Genomic DNA, 24,431 nt, shown 5'->3' with positions numbered 1-24,431 from the left:
GTAAGCATTTTAATAAATGTTGCAGGATTGCCCTTGATCATATCCTTCTTCTTAAATTTTAAATGAGGAGGTGAAAGTGGTCCAAAAGTTTTGAAGAAATCTTCATTCATGAATAAGTCTCCTTCTAATCTTCATACCAATACCTCAATTCTAACTCTAGTGCATAGCTCTTATTGGTTATCTACAAAAATTATAATAAAAAAGAGCAAATCAATGGTGCAACCAAAAGATACATTTCTAGTTGGATCGTGTTTATTGCAATTACAAAATTAAAGAAAGCTATCAATTCTTTAATTATATTTTTTATTTACCTCTTTGGCTAGAGGGTGATCCGAAGCAATGAACTTATTTCCTTGGCTAATAATGGTGGGATACGTGCTACCATCAATGACATATATTTTTCAATAAGTAAAGTCATTGTTGACGACAGGAAAGAATCCCCATTGACATCTAGGCATTCTTTGTGCCAATTCCTTGCCAAAATGATTGAAGGCAACTATGACTTGCATGTATTGATCTTTAACGTAAATGTCACTTGCACCCAATAAGACCACTTGAAAGAAAATTCCAAAAATGATTAGTTGAAATTGGATGACAAAATGTGCAGGTTGTTCAGTATTTTAAGGTAAAACTTACCTTATTGTGATGGGTGAAATGACAGTTTGATATGGTGATGGTAGTGGAATCTTGTATTGCATCAATAAGTCCAACTTGACACCCAAACATTGAAATATCATCAAGCCAAACATTTAACGATCCAAAGATAGAAATTACATCTCCATCACCAACCATTCGATAACCATAGTGATCTTCAAAGTTTCTAATTAAGCCACTTTGGCTTTCAACAATGTGATGAACATGAATGTTGTGAATTATGACATTGTGCACAAATTGAAGTGTAATGCCACATCCATGTGCTATATGAACATTAGCTCTATGACCATTAATTGTCTTGTGGCTTTGAACTAATAGCTTTTGTGATAATTTTTATGTTCATATTATGAGCAAAAATTATCCATAATGGCCTTTTCTAGATCACAACATGACATAAAGTTCCTTGTTTAGGGTTTAAGACATCATCATTAGTATTATCTGTCACCAAATAGTACTCGTCTTTATTTCCACCAAAAGTTTTGTGACCAAAAACCAAACACACATTTCGCTACTCTTTTGCAATTCTTGGCCCAATTCTTCTTGTATGGCCAACACCTATCAATTGGATTAGTAGCCAAGCATGAACCAGTGTACTTTTTATGTTTACCCCTCAAGTATCTTCTTGTATTATTGGTAATAACATCCTTAAATTCTAAGATTTGGTTGGCACTAGTTTTATTGAGAGCCTTGCAACAAATTGTCCAAGATAATATATAATGCCCCTATTTAACACATCTTTAAGAAAAGAATTAAGATCTTGTAAATGGTTGGTAATGTGACAAATTGACATATTTATTGTGCTTAATTTTGATAAATTCTTAAATGAGACGCTACTAATTTTTGGGTGCAAAAGCAAACTCGGAAAGTCAAAAAGAGTAGGAAATTGGGCTGCCATGAAAGTTTTGAGCCGAAGAATAAAGTTGATGGACAAGAACTTTTATTATATTAAAGAATTTAAATATGATTAAACTTTTAGACTTTTTAATATATATTTTTATATTGGTTTAATTAGGCAAATATGTCGATTTTAAAACGAAATGAGGGTTTAAGGCATTTTTCTCCAAATTTAGAGAAATAGGCCTTTTTTAGGGAGAGAAATCGAAAACGTGTCCTGGGAAAAACGCTTTCTAAAAAATGATTTTTACAAAATGCGTTTTTTTTAACATATCAGCTTATCTAGTTAGATTGTCAAATAACAATGATTTCATTCTTAAGTCCCAAGTTTAGTTCCTCTTTTAAGCACATTTTTATTTTTTATTTGATGTTGTTTCAATTTTTTATTTTTAATTAACTTTTTAATTAATAAATATATTATTTCTAAGTTTTTTATTTTTAATTCATTTTTTAATTAATAACTCTTTTATTTATATAAATAAAATAATAAAATAATAAATATGTAATTATATAATAAAACATATATTTTATATATACCATTATGTTAAAATATTTTTAATTAATAACTCCTTCATTTATATAAATAAATTAATTATTATACAATTATATAATAAAAATATGTATTCTTTTATATTTATCATTATGTTTAATATATATTTTTTTAAAAACATCAACTAATTTTTCTTAATATATATATTTTTATAGATAATTTTTATACATGAAATATTTATGTTTTAAAAAGGTAAGATTTAGGGAGGAGGAATCTTAGATGATAGCAGTGGAGATGTGGTCGTTGACTCCTCAGAGGGGGAGTACATCTCGTTCAAGGAGACATTGATGAATTCATTTGGAGGTAAAGAGGGGGGGAGTACATCTCGTTCAAGGAGACATTGATGAATTCATTTGGAGGTAAAGAGGTAATACAGACACCCAAGGCTGTGAAGTAAGATGTTGATATTGAGATTCTAGAAGGTAATACAATGATCGTTTTTTACTTAATATATCTTTCAGTACAATAATTTTTGTTTAGAATAGTTGTTATTCAAATAATCGTTGCTCAAGAATAATTATGTTTAAAAGTGGATTTTAGTTAGAACAACTGACATTCAATGTAGCTGTTATCAAAAAACAATTCTTGTTAAGAACAGCTAAAGTTTAGAATCATTCTTGTTTTAAATAATGATGTTTTAGTAATAGCTATAATTAGAACCATCATTATTTGAAACAATTTGTATTTAAAATAATTTTGTTTTTCCGAAAGAGTCATTATTCAAAATAAATTTTATTATGAAAAGTATCACCATAAAACAACTCTTGTTAAAAACAACTATGTTCAAAACAACTCATGTTTGAAACAAGTTAAAATAATATTTATTCAGAAACAACCCCCTTCTCACACTTCAAGAGATGTTCCGCGGAAGATATTTCATATGATATTACTTCACCAAAGTAGAACAAGTGAAAGTAACCCTAAAATATATCGGGATTTTTTTGAGTTATTTTCACTCTTGAAATATCTGAAAAATTTAACTTGGCAAAACAGATACGAAGGTAATTAAAAAACTTTCCTCTTAATGTTTTCTTGTAACATTGAGTGTTTCTCACTTTTAGAAGCCTAGTGAATTCTTATTCATTATCCACCATCACTTACAAAATCATTTTATAATAAGAAAATCATTAATGTCTTCATGATTGAAAAATATTAATTATTATTCTCATTAATTGCTAGCTTTATAACTCCTATTCTTGAAATACTATAAATACGAGTTTTTCACAACTAGTAAAAAGAGTTTTGGCACATTAGCATTCTAAGTCTTAAAGTTATCCTTAAAATTCTCTCGACTTAATTTTTTTGTTCAACCTTATTATCAGCCACATTTCCCTTTCTTCACCATACTAACCACCAACTATCGCTACGTTTAGTGTTACCAAATCTACTTCAGTCTTCCTCTTCGCTTTCTTCCCATGCCTCCCATTTATTTATTTGCAATGCTACCTCTCTCTCCACTAAAGAACCCTCTACACGAAGATGAACCTACCGCCATGTGAATTCACAAGTGTTTATCCAGCTTGGCTAAGTACATTAACATATTTCAACGCATCTCGGCACTCCTCACGATCATCAAAAAACTCTTTTTTGTCACCTTGAATTAGATATGTTTCATGGCCTTTACCAGCAACCACCTGCAACCGATAGTGGATCAAATTAGCAAATACACAGCACATAATTATGAGCTAAATTAAGCTAACTGCAAGTTGCATCAGGAAGATTGTTTTGTATGTAATTGGTAATCTAAAGATATAGCCCTTAGTCAATGGGATCATAGTGAGCAAGTGATTGATTTAAGTACAATGTTGTCTAAAGTAGAGATAGCTCGTTTTGGTTATCGGAGAAACATTAATTCTCAAGTAAAGATAAAGATATATTAGTTTGCATTGACAACACATTGAACTAGACCTAACATATATTAATCTTAAAATCATTTAAAGATTAATTCACTTGTAAAGTTCATTGTGTATTCACTTTAATCCTCTGTAAATAACTACATGTGTTTGACTATATACTTTGATGCATTGGTGACTAAAGCATTTCATACTAGTCAATTCCAATTCGGTATATTGGGTAAATGACTGATACATGATGTAGCTTGACTTAGAGATAGTGGAATCATAACTTGCATTAGAAGTTAAATGTATTCTCTAAATGACATTGTATGATTTATGAATTGGGAAATCAATTATGGTACTTCTAGTGATTTAACTCCAAGACTAATAACAATAAAATTAATAGACGAAGAGGAACTTAATTACATGTTATCATATATGACCAATTGATCCATCACTAGTTTACTAACTCTTTAAGGGAATATCATGTTAAATTATGAAATAAGCACCTAGATTGAAATAATCAAGAATCCACCTCTTACCAACTTAAGAGTAGAGTACTACCAAAATGATCTCAACATCACTTTGAAGATTCAACATCAAAAACATTTGCATGATTATTTTGCTGCTCCTATGGTTCTAAATTATCTTTATTATTTGGAAATCTTTCTTTATGTGCCCAAACATCTTACAATAATAACACTATTTTTTCTTGAACAGCGATCTAGAATAACTTTTGCTTGAATTTCCACCTATTGACTTAAATCTCCCTCAAGCAACCTAACCTTCACCTTGATGATTTTCACCAGCAATACTAGTGAGTTTCTTTCTTAACTCACTAGAACCTAATATCACCTCCTCAAGAGAAATAGCATAATGACCGTACAACATAATATCAACAAAATTCTCATATTTTGAAGATAAAAAAACACAAAACAATCAATTTTTTATCCTCATCATCAATTTTAATATCAATATTGTTAAGATCCATGATATAGAATTAAAGGTGTCAAGGTACAGTGAAATAGGCGTACCTTCCTCCATTTTCAGGGTATAATGTCGCTACTTAAAGTATAGTCGGTTCATCAATAACTTCATAATGTACTTACTCTTTAATAGGAACCACAAATTGGACATGGTGGTTTCTTTGGCTACCTTTTGTACATCACCCAGACTTAACAAAATAGCACAGTATGCTTTTTTCAGTATCTCATATTTTTATTATCTCTAACAGACAATGCCTTAAGCAATTCTTGTTGAATCAGCATTGGTCGCGTCTTAAGTGATAATGAAAGTAACAAAAGAAATATCATAAGCACAACCACTTTGCAAATACCATAAAAGCAATCAAAACAAAGCTCCAATGCCAATGGATCGACCAAAGCATGTTAATATGACCACAAATAAATTTATCAAGAAAAAATAAGACACTACAAGAAATATTATGCAAGTAACCTACATCTACAAGTAGAGGCAATAATAAATTTCACATAAATAAAAGGAAATATGACCATAAATAATAGGAAACACATGATTCAACGAACTTAAAACCTACATCTACAAGTAAAGGCAATAATAAATTCCACTATAATAACAAAGTGAACATTAAAAATGTTTTGACACTCAAAATACAACCCGAAAAGCTTACAACTGACACTTGAAAAATAGGCTTACATATGTGGAAGATATTTCAAGATTAATTTTTAAGTTACGAATATGGATAATTATTTGATATACTAGTAGTGTAGTTTTTTACCTCCACAAGTGAGGTTAAGAAACCATCATTTGTACTCAAAATACTCCACCAATATATCAAATCATAATTCTATTAGTATTGTTATATTAAATGTAATAGTTGATTTATTATTATTATTTTGGAACATATCTATTTACCTTTTAATTTCTTAATTTCCTTTTCAAAATTTTCATTATACTTCAATTTTTTTAAAAATTCCTTCTAGCGTGTTACTAGTGTTATATAGAGAGAGAGGTAATGTGCAACTCTTTTGTAATGAGGACTGCAGTTATACAAGGTCAGAAAAGAACATCCAAGCTTCAGAAAACTTACAATCATATCGCCTTCTTTGCCCATTGCGACAGCACTACGTATAGCCACTCGCCTTGTACTATGCACAAAAAGCTGATGACCATTTGGCAGAGGTGGATAGTAATCATTTTCTTCATATTTCAAATAATCCTGCATGGTCCGTCCTACACCGGCTAACATGTCATCCAAGATGTCCACTGATTAAAGAAGGAAACAAGCAAGTAATTAGCCTCAATGTTTCTCAATAACTCATGATGATTTTGCTGTTTTCTTATACTTACATGGATCTTCACTCCTCGGATTATCGGATGTAAGAATCGTCACTTCACTTTTATCTGTTGATATTTTGGCCATTGTTGGTCTTTTCCACTGGTCCCTATCCCCTCCACAACCAAGAACTTTCTCCCAAATAACATAATTAGTTAGAAATTAAAGGAAAAACCAAAACAAAAAGATAATCACTTTTATCTGTTCGGGTCAATTTCGTATTTGGGTCAATCAGTGATTTTCGTTTGAAGCAGAAGTTAAAAGGAAAACACAAAATTGAGAAGCCTACCAGTAATAATCCTCTTTGGTGCAAGCTCCCTTACAAAATCAAGCAGTCTATAAACAGCATCAGGAGTGTGAGCATAGTCCACAATTACCCCAAATGCCTGCCCTTCATCTATTACTTCACACCTGCCAGGAACAGCATCAACCTTTTCGATCCCTCTACCAATGTCCTCCAACGAATCTGCCCCTACTGCAATCCCAACAGCCACAGCTGCAAGAATATTATATATATTATGCCTTCCAAGCAAACCTGATGAAATCTTCAATACCCCACGTGGTGTATTAACCAAGACCTGAGTCTCAAACAAGGACAACTCGAATTCCAAGGGATGAACATCAGCATTCTTGTTATCCATTGCAAAGGTCACCAAAGGAACGTCAGGGTTGCCTTGGGCAATAAAAAAATGTGCATTTGGATCATCAATGTTAACAACTTTCCTATGCCTCTCAGGATCCACCATCATTTGGAACAATTTTGCTTTAGCTTTCCTATACTCTTCCTCAGTCACATGAAAATCTAAATGATCCCTAGTCAAATTAGTAAACACAGCTACATTGAAATCAACCATATTACACCTCCCTACAGCTAGCCCTTGAGAAGAAACCTCCATAACAACCGCTTTTGACCCATTATGCAACATCTTAGCCATCAAATTCTGAACTAAAACAGCATCTGGGGTCGTATATGATGATTCCAACTTATTGTCCCCATATACATAATAAGCAACCGTGCCTAGCAACCCAATTCGAAGACCCATAGCTTCATACATGCCTTTTATCAAATAAGACGTCGTTGTTTTACCATTGGTCCCAGTGATCCCAATAACAGCCATATTCTTCGATGGGTACCTGTAAAAAGAAGCAGCTAGCAAAGGCAAAACCAAATCAGTATCTTCAACAATGACCAATGCCTTGCATCTCAAGGTATCTCCAATGTTAATCTCTTTACTTGCTATAACAGCAACAGCACTTCTCTTACCAACTTCATTTATATACAAATGCCCATCAGTTCTCGACCCAACACAACAAACAAACAAATCCCCGGCACTAATCACCGTAGAATCATGCTGTATCCCTGTTATTTGAACCCCTAAATCACCATAAACCGAAAGCGGCACTACTTTACTATCCTCTAAAAGCTCAGCTAAACTCATTTTAAACTTGGGTTCCACAAATCTATCTTCATTAATCTTACCATTACTCTCTTCTAAATCTGACTCGTTCTTTCTAAAATCTTCTTCTTGGACTTTGCTATCACGGGCGGCTTGGCAGTGGATTTGCTGGAATTTTTCCACGCCGATCGCCGGAAGCCGGCGAAAAGGTTCACCAAGAAGATGGCGGCGGTGGTGGTGGGGGTGGCGCGTTTTTAGAGAGAATTGGTTGTAGTGAGGAGAAAGAAGGGTGGGGGGTGAGAGAAGGGTGAAACTGAAAGCCATTGCAAGAGCTTCAGTACTTGGAGTTGCAGTGAGGTTTTAATGAAGACAGATCAGGGTCGTGGTTGTTGAAGGCTTATGTTTCTTTAGTGAAAATGTGGAGGGGACAAGGGGTGGACAAAGGTCTTCAATTCACTGGTATCGACACTCAGCAAACAGTGGGATTTTTATATAGAGAGAGAGTTATAAGTAAACTACAACTGGGTAAATTCTCCTTTTCCCGTTCAACTATTTCAAAGTTATTATTTAAATTATTGAAAAGTTTTTTTTAAGTTACTAGTCTACTAAATGTTTTATTTTTAAAATTTTGCAGGCTTTAAGTACAATACGGTAGATTAGTATCCATTAATAAATAAAAGAATGTATCTTAAGTCTAACTTGATTTAACCGTCAATATTCGAAATCGAAAAGAAAAAAATTATTTAAATTTTGATTTACAGATTTATGACCTCTAAAACTATTTCATTAAAAAAAAATAAAACTATAAAAGAGGAGGGAAAAAGCGCTTTTCATCAGTATACTCAGTGTAAATAAAGAAAGTCATATAACATTGACTTTAATAGCTTAAGGATTAAATTAAAACTTTTAAATAATTTAATGATTAAATTGTAACTTTTTAATTAAATAATTAAAATGATAATTTAGCATGATTTAATGACGAATGGTAGAGTTTACTTAGATTTTTATTAAAATTAAAATTAAAATAACCCTAAAATTGTAATAAATTATGAAAATCACTCACTTTCTTGATTATATATGTAAATAACTTGAAATGAACAATAAAAGTTGGTGGAACCAAAGAGATTAACGCCACTAATATGTCATGTCAGCTAAATACTGATATTTTTTAATACTGAGGGCCAAAAAATAAATAATAGTGGTGAAACCATTCTAAATGGTGCCACCAGTGTAATCTATTACCATTTTTAAATTTTAAATTTAAAAACAAAAACATTTTAAAAAAATTGGTAATCAATTAAAGTCACGTCATTTAGGAGGACTCCACCAAATAAATTAATATGTTTTTTAAATTAAAAAAATTAAAAAAAAATTAAGCCTAACATAAAGTGGTAGCGTCATTTAGAATCGCTCCACCTCCATTATTTATTTTTTGGTCTCTCAATTATAGAGAAATACAAGTAATTCCTTAATATTTATATATGCAGCGTCATTTTCTATGGCTCCATAAAAAAAACTTGATTTTTTAATCCCCATGATTGATATGGCGTGTTGGTGGCGCTAATCTCTTTGGCTCTACCAACTTTTACTATTTATTTTAAGTTATTTAAGTACTAATCAAGAAAGTAGGTTATTTTTGTAATTGTTATTTTCGTAATTTATTAAAACTTTAGAGTCATTTTAATAAAAAAGCCTGTTTACTCTAAATAATAATTATTTACTTTTCAATAATATTATTAGAAGAAAAGTCATGGGAAATTAACCCACAATAATTAGTATGACAACTAAAAAGCAAATTAAAGCTAATGAAGAGACAAAAGCAAACCTATTGTGATTTAATTAAATTTGTATGAGTATCGTTGTCAATAGAAGAGGACGTAAGTTTGAGTGCGCTAAAACGCATTATCCTCCTATTTATGAGTTGAGAAGGAATTATGGATAACTCTAAACATTGTGTAAAAAATAATTTTTTTTCAAAATAAATAAATAAAATTTTCTCCTTATTTAATCTTATTTAATAATTTATGAAAATCACTCACTTTCTTGATTATATACGTAAATGACTTAAAATGAATAATAAAAGTTGGTAAAGCCAAAGAGATTAGCGCCACTAACATGCAATATCAATCATGGGGATTAAAAAATTAAGTTTTTTTATGGAGCCATAGAGAATGACGCTACATATATAAATATTAAGGAAATACTTGTATTTCTCTATAATTGAGGGACCAAAAAATAAATAATGGTGGTGGAGCCATTCTAAATGGGGCTAACACTTTATGTTAGGCTTACATTTTATTTTAGTTTTTTTAATTTAAAAAAATATATTATTTTATTTTGTGGAGTCATCTTACATGACGTCACTAGTTTAATTGATCGCCAATTTTTTTTAAATATTTTTTTTAAAATTTAAATTAAAAATGGGTAATAGATTACGCTGGTGACACCATTTAGAATGGTTCCGCCACCATTATTTATTTTTTGGCCCCCCAAGTATTAAAAAATATCAATATTTGGCTGACATGACATGTTGATGGCGTCAATCTCTTTGGCTCCACTAATTTTTACTATTTATTTCAAGTTATTTAGATACATAATCAAGAAAATAAGTCATTTTCATAATTTATTAAAACTTTAGAGCCATTTTAATAAAAAAAAGTCAGTTTACTTTAAATAATGATTAGTTACTTTTCAATAATATTATTAGAAGAAAAGTCTTGAAAGTTAACCTGCAATAATTAGTATGACAACTAAAAAGCAAATTAAAGCTAATGAAGAGGCAAAAGCAAACCTATTATGATTTAATTTAATTAGTATGAGTATTATTATCAATACAAGAGGACGTAGATTTGAGTGCGCTGAAATACATTATACTCCTATTTATGAGTTGGAAAGGGACTATAGGTAACTCTAGACATTATGTAAAAAATAAAATCTTTTCAAAATAAATAAATAAAATTTTCTCCTTATTTAATCTTATTAATATAATATTTTATATTATTTTAAATAATTTTGAATGAAAAACAATTACGTAATTTGAATATCCGATAAAACCTCTAAATTACTTTATTAATCAAAATGGATGATTATAATGCTTTATCGTAGTCTGTATTTATAGGCATAAGAACAATTAGAATTTAAACTACATTAAAACTTTATCTTAATCATGATGGATATCTACTTAAAATAAGATATTCATAACAAAAATAATCTATTTAATTATACAAATTTTAATTTTAAATTAAATTGTATTAAATAATTATTAGTTATTTTTAATTAAAATTTTAAACTAATGATAATTATTTATATTAAGTATAAATTTTAAATTGATTTTTACATATATTATTTAAAAACTAAAACAGGGATAATATTTTTTCTTCAACAAATTAGATATTAAAATAAAAACAATCCACTAGTAAATATATAGATGACAAAATCATGATGGCAAAGATGAAATTTGATTACCTGAAAAAAATTTGTAACGATAAAAATTTATCAAAAACAGTTGATCGAAAATGTGTTTAACTGGACACGTTTTCAATCCATTTTATTCAAAATACATCTTTAAATTAAAAATATTCGAATGAAATTTGTTAGAATTTTAAATTAACTAAGTGGATCTAAATGCATAGTAAATATATATAGTAGTTGAAAATCAAGCATGAATATCTCAACAATATGCCGAAGATCGTAAATATCTCTGAAAACATTAGAAAGTAAATAACAATTTAACTATAACACTTCATAATAGAATTTGTATGCCTAGAGAACTTTCGATAAATTACAACCATTGCAGAGATGAAATTGATTGAATGATTGTATAGTTCGGGTTATTCACTTAGATATGAAGGTTTGTTTAAAATGTAAGAAGATTTAGACAAAAATATAAACCTAAAAAATGAGCTTAAACGAAAAATAAAACTCGTTTTTTAAATCAGTCGTGCCTTAGATAAGATTTTTTGACACAATCATGAGCTCGTGTTCTAAAATTTCTTTTTCCTTATCTTTTTTTTTTCTTCTAAAACATTATCCTCCACTTACATTTAAAAAGTTATAAAATGGTGGTTAAACTATTATAAAGTATTCATTTAAGTATTGAACTATTTGAAAGCTTTTATTTAAATCACCGAGTTGTTTTTTATTTCCAAAAAAAGTCCGACTAACAAACTTCAAGTGACGATTCAACGCTCGATATGATAGTCCATGGATCAACTCCCATCAACAAATAAAAGAGCATATCTTAGATCCAAGTCGATCTAACGGTTAGTGTCATAGATTGAAGAATAAATTTGTTTGAATTTTGGATTATAGATTTGTGACGTTCAAAACTATTTCTTATAAAAAAATTTAAATTGTAAAAGCAAAGGCTAATCTATAAATTTTTTTAAGAGGGGCCAAAAATGAATTATAAATTTTTGAGATTTATCATGTATTAGTTTATGATGATATCATTTTTGAAAATGACTAAACATTTTATTTCATTTTGGCCAAAGCGCAATTTTACCATATATAAATTTATAATTTAATGATTTTTTAAAGGGGTTACAATGTAATTTTCTATTTGGCTTGGCCCTTTTTGCATCACCCATATGTAGAAGAGAAAATGAGGGGTTTTGATGGGTGCATGGACTGCAAATAAAGAAAGCTATACAACATCGATTTTAGTAGTCCGGTGAATTAAATAAAAACTTTTAAATAATTCAATAATTATTTTGTAACTTTTTGAAGTTGAATCACCAAAATATGAATTTATTAATAGTTTAATGTCCTTAAATGTAATTTAACCTTTAAAAACAAATCTATTTTAAATGTACCAATTTGCCGAAAATCAAGATTCACATAAGCTAAATAGTGCTTTTTTTTTTCCCATATATTATTAATATAAATCTTTTTAATTAGTGGGGTGTCCCCAGTTTCCGGGAAAGGTCCAAAAAGCTTTCAAATTCCCAAATTTAATAATTTTTTAATTCAATTTAGTCCAAAACAAATGAAATAAAGCAGTTACAGTGCATCTAAATTTATAGCCCCCATTTCCCGCCATTCTATAAACCCTAATTCCCCTCCGCCTTCCTCCTTAAACCCTACAGCCGCCTCAATCGCCACCACCCATTCCCTAAAAGCCATAATGGACCCACAAGCCGTGAAATCCGACTTAGTCCTTATCCTCGACTTCGGCTCTCAATACACCCATCTCATCACTCGCCGTATTCGTGCTCTGTCGGTCTTCTCGCTTTGTATCTCCGGTACTTGCCCTCTTTCTTCCATCACTTCGCTCAATCCCAAAGTTGTTATCCTTTCCGGTGGACCTCACTCTGTCCATTCCAATGATTCACCTTCGTTTGCTGATGGGTTCGTTGATTGGGCTCAGTCCAATGGGGTTTTTGTCCTGGGTATCTGCTATGGACTTCAGTTACTTGTTCAGAGACTTGGTGGGGAAGTTAGGGTTGGGGAGAAGCAGGAGTATGGCAGGATGGATATTGCGGTTGAGAAAAATTGTGGTATTTTTGGTGGGAAGAAGGTTGGGGATAAGCAGGTTGTTTGGATGAGTCACGGTGATGAGGCTGCTAGGTTGCCCGATGGGTTTGAAGTGGTGGCTAGGAGTCAACAGGGCGCCGTCGCCGCTGTTGAGGACAGAGACCGAAAGTTTTATGGGTTGCAGTATCATCCTGAGGTAATTTGAGATTTTGGGTTTTATTTTTTGTTTATTAAGCTTCGTTGTTATTGGTATTTTTCCGATTTTTTTATGAAGTACTGGACAAACGTCTTAAAGTTTAACAGCATTTTGAATGTGATTGTTTTTATAATATAAAAGTAAAATATTGCACTGTTCTTCCAGAAAAATAGTAAAAAGTATACTTTTTACTATATATTTTTAAAGAACATTAGCATTTGTTTATTCTCAGTAACAAACAGATCAGGGTCAATTTTTTTTTTTTGTGAGTTTGGTTTTAAGTTTGTCGAGTGGTACCATCTTCCCTGACCTATATGCCATAGGCTCCGGGTTGGAACCCACATAGGGCAAGACGTTCATGTCGCCTTAGTGGGTGGCCGAATGTCCACCTAGAGTGAAGGCACTCCTGGCTCTGTGAACCAGACCTTCAGGGTAGCCGCTCACGGCATGTTGGCTCTCGGCAGAGCATGGGAGACAGCTCTCTCTGGGGACAATACCTTTGGTTGTTGGGGTCTGGTTGGCTGGCCAGGAAACGGTACTTTGAAGACTTATCCTGAAACAAAGTTCTTTGATTGGTTGTGAGGAGGCTGTTGTTGTGGTTTTTAAGGCGGTAAATTGATGATCTCATTTTTGTTTGTTAAGGTTACACATTCGCCGGAAGGGATGGAAACGCTGAGATATTTCTTGTTTGATGTTTGCGGTGTGAATGCTGGTTGGAAAATGGAAGATGTTATGGATGAAGAAATTGAAGTGATCAACAACACGGTGGCTCCTGATGATCATGTTATTTGCGCTCTGTCCGGTGGTGTTGATTCCACAGTTGCTGCAACCCTTGTTCACAAAGCAATTGGGGACCGACTTCACTGTGTTTTTGTTGACAATGGTTTGTTAAGGTATAATTTTTTGCCAAATGTGCATTTGTTAATAAGCCCCGTACTTCTATAATTTGTCGCTTGATTTCCCTGCAGGTATAAAGAGAGAGAACGTGTGATGGAAACCTTTGAAAGGGATCTGCATTTACCGGTTACTTGCGTTGACGCAAGTGAGCAGTTTCTTAGTAAACTTAAAGGAGTTGTAGACCCTGAGATGAAAAGAAAGATAATAGGCAAAGAATTTATCTGCATCTTTGATGCTTTTGCTCATGAATTGGAGCAAAAATTAGGAAAGAAGCCGGCTTTTCTGGTTCAAGGAACCTTGTATCCAGACGTGATTGAATCATGTCCTCCACCAGGAAGTGGAAGAACCCATTCACACACAATCAAAAGTCATCATAATGTTGGAGGACTTCCCAAAGACATGAAGTTAAAGCTTATTGAGCCACTTAAACTTCTCTTCAAGGATGAGGTTTTGAGTTTGTTCCCTATGACATTTACTTCTATAGAAGGCTTTTCTATCTTTTAATTTACTTTTCCCTCTTTTCTTTTGCCTAATTTTTGAAGGTTCGCCAACTCGGGAGGATATTGAAGGTTCCTGAACCATTTTTGAAGCGTCATCCATTTCCTGGGCCTGGCCTTGCAGTTCGAGTCTTGGGTGATGTAACTGAAGGCAATGCCTTGGACATTGTGCGCCAGGTATGAAGTTCTTACATAAGGAAGTGCAACCATGTTACCTTTTAGCTTGTTTTCTTTTCCTCGTGAACTTTGCTTTTGCCCAGGTTGATGAAATTTTCATTCAATCCATCAAAGATGCTGGTATTTATGATTCAATTTGGCAAGCTTTTGCTGTATTTTTGCCTGTAAAATCTGTTGGAGTTCAAGGTGATCAAAGGACACATTCATATGTTGTTACTCTCCGAGCTGTTACAAGTCAAGATGGAATGACAGCAGATTGGTAAGTTTTCATTGTTCTGCACTGCTTTGCTGTTTATGGTTGCGCATATTATGTGCTCAGCATGAGTCAATAGTTATAGTAAACATGCATAAAGCCGTAAGCTCAAAAGTATTTCCAACTTTGGGCCGAGTTAAAAATAATTTTATGCACATCATATGGCTATGCAAGAATTGTGTTGATACATGATCAAGTAGGAGGCGGAGATAGGTGGTTCACCCTGTTTAGGACAAGGCAGAGAGCCATCTAGTAAGGTGGTCGGAGTAGGATAGGGCGGAGAAGTTTGGAGCTTGGGGTGAGGTAGTAGAAGGGGAAATATGCAACACAGTTCCAGATGACTCCTCCGCGCTATCTCCTACTCCGGCCACCTTACTAAACAGCTCTCCACCTTGTCCTAATCAAGGTGAACCACCCATCTCCACGTCTTTCTCAACTGTGTATCAACAAAGCGTTAATTATTTTGCTTAAATAGGTAGGCCTAAAAGATATGGATTTCTGAACTAGAAGCACAAAAATGCAATTTATTTTGGAAATCATTCAAATGATATTGTTGGCAAATCATGTATTGCATATTACAAGTTTTTTAATGTCTAGGAAGTCGTATTTGCCTTTGTCTTATACCCTATGTGTTGAGAACCAAGGAACTAATCTTTTTCATCTCTCTTAAGTCCAAAACCGTGAAATTCCATTTCCTTTTCCTAATGAAATTTTGGATTTCCAGGTACTGTTTTGAAAACAGTTTCCTTAAAGAAGTTTCTCAAAAGATTTGTAACAATGTTCGAGGCGTGAATCGTGTTACTCTGGACATTACATCAAAGCCCCCATCGACAATCGAATGGGAGTGATGCCATGCCGTAGAGCAAAGGTGATATATTTGTGTCTTTATCCGAGGCTAGCATTTCTTAAGATACATTCTCTCTCTCTCAATGAAATACCAAATTTCTATTGGAACTTTTTAGTAATGTTTAACATTATATTTCTTTTGGCAGTTGTAATTATTTTTGTTGATGAATGCTTTTATAGTTTTAGCTGAATATGATGGGCATGTCTTTTGAAGTAAGGGCTTGTAAGGATTTCAGTTAAGTAGGGCTATAACTAAATTGAAATGTGCTTTGCATACTAAGATCTTTGATAATCAAATGATTTTGACATAATTAAGAAAGACTTGTTATTTGCAACTTTCTAAGAACTCCACCATTGGAAGATTCAATTGTGCTTTTATAATAGCAGAGGCAAAAATATGATGTACAAGTACCAGAATTTTTGCATTGACATAAATGTGCATAAGACTAAAAAAACATCGATTTTCTTCTTAATTTGAGCTGTACTCATTGTCCTAATAATTCATGGAAGTCGTACGAGCTTGTTGACGGCTGTGTCTAGGGCATCTACATTCCTCCTCAGAACTTTTCTTTACAAGCATTAAGGAACCAATGAAATGAATGCCATGTATAAATGAGGTTAAATCAAAATAAAACTGCATGCTAACCTGAGTTCCATATTGTTTTACCTTTACTGCATTCCAATAATGAACTTTGTTCTAACCAAAAAACAAACAAAACGTGAAGTTTGCCATTTGCTGTTCCGTACTAATGGGAGAAAGTGATGTAATATCTTCGTAGGCTATGTTACCCATGCTCAAGGGTAAATTTGGATACCATTATGTGGACATGGGTAATTTATAATGAAAACTCTAAGTAGTAGCATAGTTCATAGGTCTGCTATAACCAGCTTAAAGGAAGTCACCAACAAGTGTTAGGGGTAGTAGTAATGCACATTGCACTCTTAAGAAGAAAACATGTGCAAACCTTAAAGATAACATTGTTAATAGGAACAGCCATGAACTCCAAACATGGGCTATAAAATGAACATGGAAGATACCAAAAAAAAGTAGAAAAACTAGGAAGACTCTACAATCTAAAAATGCAAAGGTAAAGCAGGGCAAGGCAACTGATAAGGATACAGCTGTGTAGCTAGACTTTCCATGCCCTTCATTTCCTCATTTAACCTGCAGAAGGTTAGCAAAAAACTGCATTAAGAAACGCAAGATCAATATGAAAAAGCATGAACTTTTAATAAACCCAACACATATCCTACCATAGAATCTAAGAAACAAATGTTCCGAAAAAAGATTTAACTCTTCTTCATCTGGACTGTAAAACTTGATAATTCTTTTGTAAATAACACACATTGATCATCAATTTCTAGCTGAAATAGTAACAATGTCCCCTTTCCTACTACCAGCTACAGCAGTCTCAGCAAAAATACTGGCATAGATTGTTTTATAATAAATTATTTAGCTTAAATGTGTAAAACAATAACTGGAATAGATGCTTGATGATGGCTTCAACAGGCATCAAACAGAATGCATATAGTAATAATAATGAACCAGAAACAAATCGAAAATATTTTGCTTCTAGTTCCCATTAGTTTCTCAAGCTCAACGCAAACACATCTAAGAAACTATTTGTCAGTATCACCATAAATAGGACAAGAAAAACATTAAATACATTTACAGGTTATATTTCAGTTTGTTACATTATATCCCCCAAAAAATAAGTCTCTGGAAAAGGGATACTACCTGAGACATGAATTTATATACCGGTTCCCCTTTGTAGCCGCATCAAGTGCTGCAAACCCAAAGAACAAGTTCACATTTTACATCAGAATCAATCTATTTGACACAATGAAATATCTATGGAGGGAAAATAAACGACAACAATAGCCCATCACACGCCAGATGACCAATACGTTCTAAATAACAGCACAATGGTGATATATTATTACCAAAAAAAACAGTGATAATATTAATTACACATACACACATTGGTCCTCAGTCCACGCAACCATATTTCAACACAATTGTCGAAATTCAAAAGTACATCCATCCAGTGAAGACTAGTGAACTTGATTAAGGATAAGAAAACAACAAGCTCTAGGGTTGACCAGTTGCTAAAACTTCGAAGCTAATGATAAAGAAAACACAAAAAGTACCAACAAGTACGGGGTGCAGTGGTAAGGCACATTGCACTCACAGGAAGCTAACGCAGCTTTGAACCATTCTCTCCCTAGAGATAACATTATTGTGAGAGGCAGTCACGAGGATTAGTCTTAATGAACCATATGGTCATGCCAAAAAGATAACAGAAAAAAATACCCATAATGGATTTAACAAACAAATTCGCCCCAATGAAGTACCATGTTTAATATTTCATTACCAGATTCTTGAAGACGCCCAGTTGCATCTCCAAAGCAACGCATATGATCAACTGAGCCGCTAGTGACCTACAATTGAAGTAATTTACACATCATGCGCTTATTAGAAAACGATTTTTCACCACACGAAACGAATTAACTGAATTCAACTCAGTGAGATTAAGGAAAGTAACTTCAACAATGCTCCAATTCATCACCAATAATCTAATAAAGGATGTTTATACCATCACGTTCGACGCTTCGTAGTAAACTAGTAATGCATAATTTCGAAATTAAAAAACCCTAAATATAAGGAAAATAAAATAAAAATACCACCATATTCCGTAACTGATCAAAATCATAATTGCCTAAAATGTCCAGAATTTAAACAACAATAAAAGCGTAATACTTATGAAAAAGCTAACCAATTATGGTAAATTGACAACAGTTTTCTCAAGAACCATACAGACCTCAGAGAGAGCCAAACGAAGCGAAGCGAAGAGGGAAGAGAAGCTATCGGCGATAGCCTGAGAGTCTCTTTCAACTACCTCCACTGCTTTCAAGATGTCGCTTTTGTTCAATGGCGGCTTCGATTCGCTACCGTCGAGTTCACGGTCATCCAGTTCATTCTCGGGACACGTGGACGGTTGACCCGTGTCCACTTCCCTGATAATAACTTCCTCTTCAGTTGATTTATCTCTCTGATCTCCTGTTGAGGATGATTCTTCCATTGTTTTTTTCCCCCGTTAATTTACTCAATGCTTTTCCAGAGAATTTTTGGCGTTTGCTTTTTTTTTTTTTTCCTCTCCTTTTCTTTGCGGCTAAATTATGGGGGGAATTGGATCAGAAAGAAAATTTAACTGGAATTACCCAGTTGCAAGTACACCTATCCACGGGCCGGGTGGCCCATCAGGCCCGACCTAACTTGGGTTCAGTTTAGACAAAATTTGTAGGGTAAACTACTAAAATAATCACTTTTGTTTGCCTCAAATTACATTTTAGTCACTTATATTTGAAATGTTACGTTTTAGTCACTTTTGTTTTCCTTTTCACCTCTTTTAGCAACAGTCGCCGTAGTTCATAAAAAAAAAATTAAAAATATAAATTCATACCAACTTTGGAAAGCATAAAAATTCTCTTTAATTTCGAAAATATTTTCTCAATCAAAACTATGTCCGACTAAACACCTATTACTCCAACAAATGACATTTCAGTGACGGCAACAATGAGTATCAATCACGAAGGAGAAATGGTCATTTATCTACAATTTACTACATCAAGACAAGCAATGACAACTGTGTCAATGTCAACATTCTTCGACCAAACTGATGAAGACTATGACGATTCAAAATATGAGTCCATTATTGATTTCAGTAGTGATTTTGACAGGAACATTAGTGACGATAGTACCGACACGAATGTGAGGCCAACAAGTAAAACAATGATCGAAGTATTGGAAAACGTAAAGGCCGACGATGGTGAATAGTTAAGCAAAATAAGGTCATTACGATGTTCGGTTTGCTTGGAAGAGTTTTTGAATGAAACGGATGGTAGACGTTTACATTGTGCACATGTTTACCATGCCGATTGTATTATACAATGGTTAGAGAATAGTAATATGTGCTCATTGTGTCGCCATAAGTTGCCTGTTGTTGATTTTGATCTGAATTTATATATTTCTTCGTGTTGATTTTAGATCTCAATCTCTCAACTTTGAAGTTTCTCGTATCTAAACTTTGAGCATAAAATGAATGATACTTGAATTTTTTTTCTTATTTCCGTAGTCTTGCATGTTTATGTTGTAGCATTTTAGGGAATGTTTTTTAAGCTGTTATTTCTATATTAAATATGCGTTATATATTTGAGTTGTCATTGAGTCTTAGCTCAATTCGCATAGGTATTGTTGTCAATACAAAAGAATGTGACTTTGAGTGCGCTGAAGCGCATTATTCTCATATCTATGGGTTGAAGAGGAGCTATAGGTAGTTCTAGACATTATGTAAAAAGAGAGCAGATATGATCAGAATCTATAATGGGTGTTGTGGCTATTGTAATAAAAAGAGTACGAGGATTCAACCACAATTCTTTTTTGAAGGAAGCATGATATTATTTAAGGACGAAGTTGGAAAAATATTTTTTTGCATTAGGTAGAATTAAGTTGTAACACCCCTCGCCCGTATCCTTCGTCGGAACAGGGTTCGAGGTGTTGCCCGACTTAAACTCAGTCAATCACACAAAAACCGTGCCAAAAAATTTCAATCAATTTAAAACTTTGCCGAAAAATTTCAATCAATTTAAAACTTTTCTTTTCACATGCAATCTGTCCCATATATGGGCTTACGAGGCCCAAAACATCACTAGCCAACATAGGCCAATTTACATGGCCAAAACACTTCATCAATACAAGCCGCCACCTTTTGTTAAATTATAATATCACATACTCAACATTAAAACCTCTATACATGCCATAGACTCGAAATACTAGGATTTACTTACACCATTAGCGTGAGCTCGACAGTGTGATAATATCTCCGGCGAACTCCAACCCGAGCAAGTAACTGGAGCCAATAATCTATAAAATAGAGGAATGTAACAACGGAGTAAGCATTCATAAGCTTAGTAAGTTTTAAGCAATGCAAACAAATAAACGCAATTATATTTCGATTATTCAATTTCTCAAGCGACCATATTCTAGGTATATTGCCATCTGGCCGAATATACACATGCACATAATGCACATTCAGCATTCTTATAACACTTAATCTGAATTCGTATAACATAAATAAATCAAATACCTTCACATACTTTCACAACTTGACCAGATGTATCATGATCATAGATATAGTTATAACATCTGTTCACCTATGTATTACATTGCAGACTTATGATTCACTTCAAATCAAACTCACATATGAATACATAATGCATACCTGGCCCACTTAACGTATTGAGTATATTCATTTGTCAATCTAACACAAGGTACCTTAGTCTTAGACTTTTCTCTAATCACCGGCATTTCGCCTGCTAGGGTCGAGGCCGATATCATTTCACCGACATTATAGCCTGCTAGGCTCGAAAGCCCGAATAATATCTTCTCAAGCATTATAGCTCGCTAGGCTCAAAGGCCGAATAATATCTCACTGCATCATAGCCTGCTAGGCTCAAAGGCCGAATAATATCTCACCGCATCATAGCCTGCTAGGCTCAAAGGCGAATAGTATTTCACGCATCATCATAGCTCGCTAGGCTCAAAGGCCGAATAGTATTTCACCGGCATCATAGCCTGCTAGGCCCGAAGCCCGATATCATTTTTCGATAAACAATTCACCTGTTCTTTCCCACTTTCATAACTTATACTTCAATCATGTATAACTTATATCATCAATCACTAACAGTTACCTCATCGAAGTTCACATTTAATCACTTTAGTACCAAGCCACATTCGGCTACCACAAATGACTAATAATAATAATTTTATACATATCATGGTTTCCTTTAGATATTTAATCATCACAAATTGTGATATCTCTACCAGCACATATACGGCATAGTTTATTCATTGTAACACTCATTTAGTGCATCAAATTTCCAAATCCAATTCAACTTAAGCATAATAGCCATAATCGGCTTATAGCCTTAAATCATTACATATTCGACACATTAACTAAATAAAATTTACATTCTCTTTGCCATATTAATTTAACTCTTAGGCATATAAAAAGGAATCAAGCTTAAACACTTAAGAACTTACCTCGAATGTTGTCGAACGATTACAACGGCTATTCGATTACTTTCTCTTTTCCCTAATCCGAATTTGCCCCTCTATGCTCTTGAGCTTAAATTCAACAATTTTAAACTAGTCATTACTCGACTATTCAAGCATCACTTTCAAAATATAATATATATATATTCGACTTCCACACCTACAGATCATAGTAAGCTTATAAGAGATCAATAAGCAACTCATTAACAAATTTTTGTCAATGTTTACCACATAATCAAAATTTCACTGTAAGCTATCTTCCTGAGCAACAGTCACTAAATCATTTATAACTGGAGCTAAGAAACTCCAAATCAATTGCTGTTAATTTTCCCTGAAAATAGACTCATATATATTCTATCTATAAAATTTTAAGAATTTTTGGTTTGGCCAATCAATACCAGATTTTTCTTAAAGTTTCCCCTGTTTCACTGTTTGGCTAATCTGACCACTCTTCACTACGAATCAAATTTCTCATTATACAGAATTCAAAATATGTTCTCGTTTATTTCATTTGAAACTAGACTCATTAAGGAGTCTAAGAATATAAATTTCATCTTATTACCATTTTTGTACAATTTATAATGATTTTATAAAAACAGAATAGAGGATCTAGAAGTCATTTTGACCTTGTCCCACATCACTTCAAATATCTCATTATCGGCAATTCTTTTGCTTACACGGTTTCTTTTATAAGAAACTAGACTCATTAAGCTTTAATTACATAATTTATTTAACTTCTAACTCATCTCCCACAATTTATGGTGATTTTCCAAAATCACGTTACTGCCGCTGTCCCAAGCAGATTTATTACCAATTCACTCTTTCACACATACCTTGCATGCATGTTATTTAAACATGCATATCACAAATCAATCATCACATACCTATAATTTCACTTAAGCATAAACTTCATTTCATCATTTTAAAGCACAAACATTACTCAATATTATCCAAATTCACATTCGGCCATAATACACACAACATGTTAACCGATTTTCCCACTTAGCATCTAATGCACATGCATGCTCACAAATACACATCATCGAAGTTCTCACTAAAGACATTTCATTTCTATACACATAAATCATGCATCATAATTTAAATATTTACATAATTTCATATATCCAAGTACTCACCTATATTTTGTATTAAAATTTGATATCAATGTCGCCGGTTTTCATTTAATTTACCATACAAGATCATGCAACATGATAGCTCAATTTTAAGTACATGAGTTCTTGTCCGGTTTGAAACGGTACAACGACTCTAGTGTATAGACGGTTTGAATATCAGACACATTTAACCTACCTAAACAAAACACTCCAGCGTGCATTTGAACATGTTGAATTTCGCATGCATTCGGACACTTAAAAATTCAGCATACATTCAACATTAAAATTTCACTAGTCGACAAAGAAATAATTTTCGACAATTCAGTTCCTACATCCTTTCAACAAATGCTTATTTCCTTAGCTTCAACCAATAATAATGGGACATTACTAAAACTGAAATTTGAAAATGTAAATCCCAAATTAAACTGCTTTTAAGCTCCAAAAGTTAATAACTCTTCAAACATAAACCCAATAAAGAATGCATGTTAATTTCAACCATCTTTATATTTTGCTTATTACCACAAAACAGACATTTATTAACCAACATTTTACCTTAATTAGAGCAGCAGCAGATCAATTACACTGTGATTTATTGCACGATAAACTACAGCAATTACATGCTGAAACTATCAACATTCAACAAAGAGGTTTCAACACCAACTTATACATTTATTTATCAACTCTTCTTCACTTCTAACACCAGTATTTTGGTAACAACTAACATGTATTTTAACTATTAACTTTGCTTAACAATCCTTGAATCTGCGTTTTACCTACATGTATTAAACACAAGATAAACATGGAAATTTTTCAAAGTTTCATTGCAAGGACTTATCGAATAAAGAAATTAACCTACTCTTGAGCGTTTCTTTTCCCTTATTGCGCCACCTTCAATGAGTTTCTTAAGGAACCAGCTCCTAAATGAGCTAAAAATTAAACATGCAGCAGCCCTCTTCTTCCCTCTCCATTCAAAAACATTTTAAATGGGCGAACTCAACAATTTATTTATTTATTTTCCTTTACTATTTTTCTTACCGTAAAAACACTCTCCCCCTAGTGACTGAATACTCAAGGGTTTTCTCCCCTATTTGCTCTCTCAATTTCGGCTATGAAGAACAAAAAAGATGGAAAAACTTTGTCCCTTCAATCCTTTTGTTATTTTTTTCCCCCAACATTTCATGACACAAAAGGACATATAATATTTGTGCCATACTCATGC

At 32.9% G+C, this 24,431-nt stretch overlaps 3 protein-coding genes across 4 annotated transcripts; 1 reads left to right on the top strand and 2 right to left on the bottom strand.

Moving 5' to 3' along the window:
* Positions 1-3,254: 3,254 nt before the first annotated feature.
* Positions 3,255-8,181, bottom strand: LOC108483679 (UDP-N-acetylmuramoyl-L-alanyl-D-glutamate--2,6-diaminopimelate ligase MurE homolog, chloroplastic-like). Its single transcript, XM_017787209.2, has 4 exons — positions 6,537-8,181; positions 6,262-6,378; positions 6,002-6,177; positions 3,255-3,732 (listed from the first exon to the last, which is right to left on the bottom strand). Exons 1-4 carry the CDS (start codon positions 7,966-7,968, stop codon positions 3,610-3,612), a joined length of 1,848 nt encoding a protein of 615 aa, XP_017642698.1. The 5' UTR covers positions 7,969-8,181; the 3' UTR covers positions 3,255-3,609.
* Positions 8,182-12,517: 4,336 nt separating this feature from the next.
* LOC108483301 (uncharacterized) lies at positions 12,518-16,282 on the top strand. The gene is made up of 6 exons (XM_017786616.2): positions 12,518-13,315; positions 13,958-14,208; positions 14,284-14,659; positions 14,755-14,886; positions 14,970-15,145; positions 15,864-16,282. The coding sequence occupies exons 1-6, from the start codon at positions 12,770-12,772 to the stop codon at positions 15,985-15,987; spliced, it is 1,605 nt and encodes a 534-aa protein (XP_017642105.1). The 5' UTR covers positions 12,518-12,769; the 3' UTR covers positions 15,988-16,282.
* A 3-nt stretch (positions 16,283-16,285) lies between these two features.
* Positions 16,286-19,176, bottom strand: LOC108483302 (uncharacterized). Of its 2 annotated transcripts, XM_053026318.1 has the most exons (6): positions 18,808-19,176; positions 18,361-18,427; positions 18,178-18,210; positions 17,724-17,772; positions 17,106-17,150; positions 16,286-16,553 (listed from the first exon to the last, which is right to left on the bottom strand). In XM_053026318.1, exons 1-6 carry the CDS (start codon positions 19,066-19,068, stop codon positions 16,487-16,489), a joined length of 522 nt encoding a protein of 173 aa, XP_052882278.1. In that variant the 5' UTR covers positions 19,069-19,176; the 3' UTR covers positions 16,286-16,486. The 2 variants fall into 2 exon arrangements, with proteins under 2 accessions (XP_052882278.1, XP_017642107.1); XM_017786618.2 differs by lacking the exon at positions 18,178-18,210.
* Between the last annotated feature and the right edge of the window lie 5,255 nt (positions 19,177-24,431).

Source organism: Gossypium arboreum, chromosome 1, assembly GCF_025698485.1.
Source record: "Gossypium arboreum isolate Shixiya-1 chromosome 1, ASM2569848v2, whole genome shotgun sequence".
NCBI lineage: Eukaryota > Viridiplantae > Streptophyta > Magnoliopsida > Malvales > Malvaceae > Gossypium > Gossypium arboreum.
This window is presented reverse-complemented; position numbering and strand designations above follow the sequence as displayed.

Excerpts from the sequence above, each read along its gene's own strand:
- LOC108483302 (XM_053026318.1), bottom strand. The coding sequence starts at position 19,068 with ATGGAAGAATCATCCTCAACAGGAGATCAGAGAGATAAATCAACTGAA. Across the intron at positions 18,428-18,807 it reads TTCGTTTGGCTCTCTCTGAG|GTCACTAGCGGCTCAGTTGA; the intron begins GTCTGTATGGTT and ends CTTCAATTGTAG. Across the intron at positions 17,151-17,723 it reads TATATAAATTCATGTCTCAG|GTTAAATGAGGAAATGAAGG; the intron begins GTAGTATCCCTT and ends AACCTTCTGCAG.
- LOC108483679 (XM_017787209.2), bottom strand. The coding sequence starts at position 7,968 with ATGGCTTTCAGTTTCACCCTTCTCTCACCCCCCACCCTTCTTTCTCCT. Across the intron at positions 6,178-6,261 it reads TCCGAGGAGTGAAGATCCAT|TGGACATCTTGGATGACATG; the intron begins GTAAGTATAAGA and ends TTCTTTAATCAG. Across the intron at positions 3,733-6,001 it reads GCAAAGAAGGCGATATGATT|GTGGTTGCTGGTAAAGGCCA; the intron begins GTAAGTTTTCTG and ends TATCGGTTGCAG.
- LOC108483301 (XM_017786616.2), top strand. The coding sequence starts at position 12,770 with ATGGACCCACAAGCCGTGAAATCCGACTTAGTCCTTATCCTCGACTTC. Across the intron at positions 13,316-13,957 it reads GGTTGCAGTATCATCCTGAG|GTTACACATTCGCCGGAAGG; the intron begins GTAATTTGAGAT and ends TTGTTTGTTAAG. Across the intron at positions 14,887-14,969 it reads CCTTGGACATTGTGCGCCAG|GTTGATGAAATTTTCATTCA; the intron begins GTATGAAGTTCT and ends GCTTTTGCCCAG.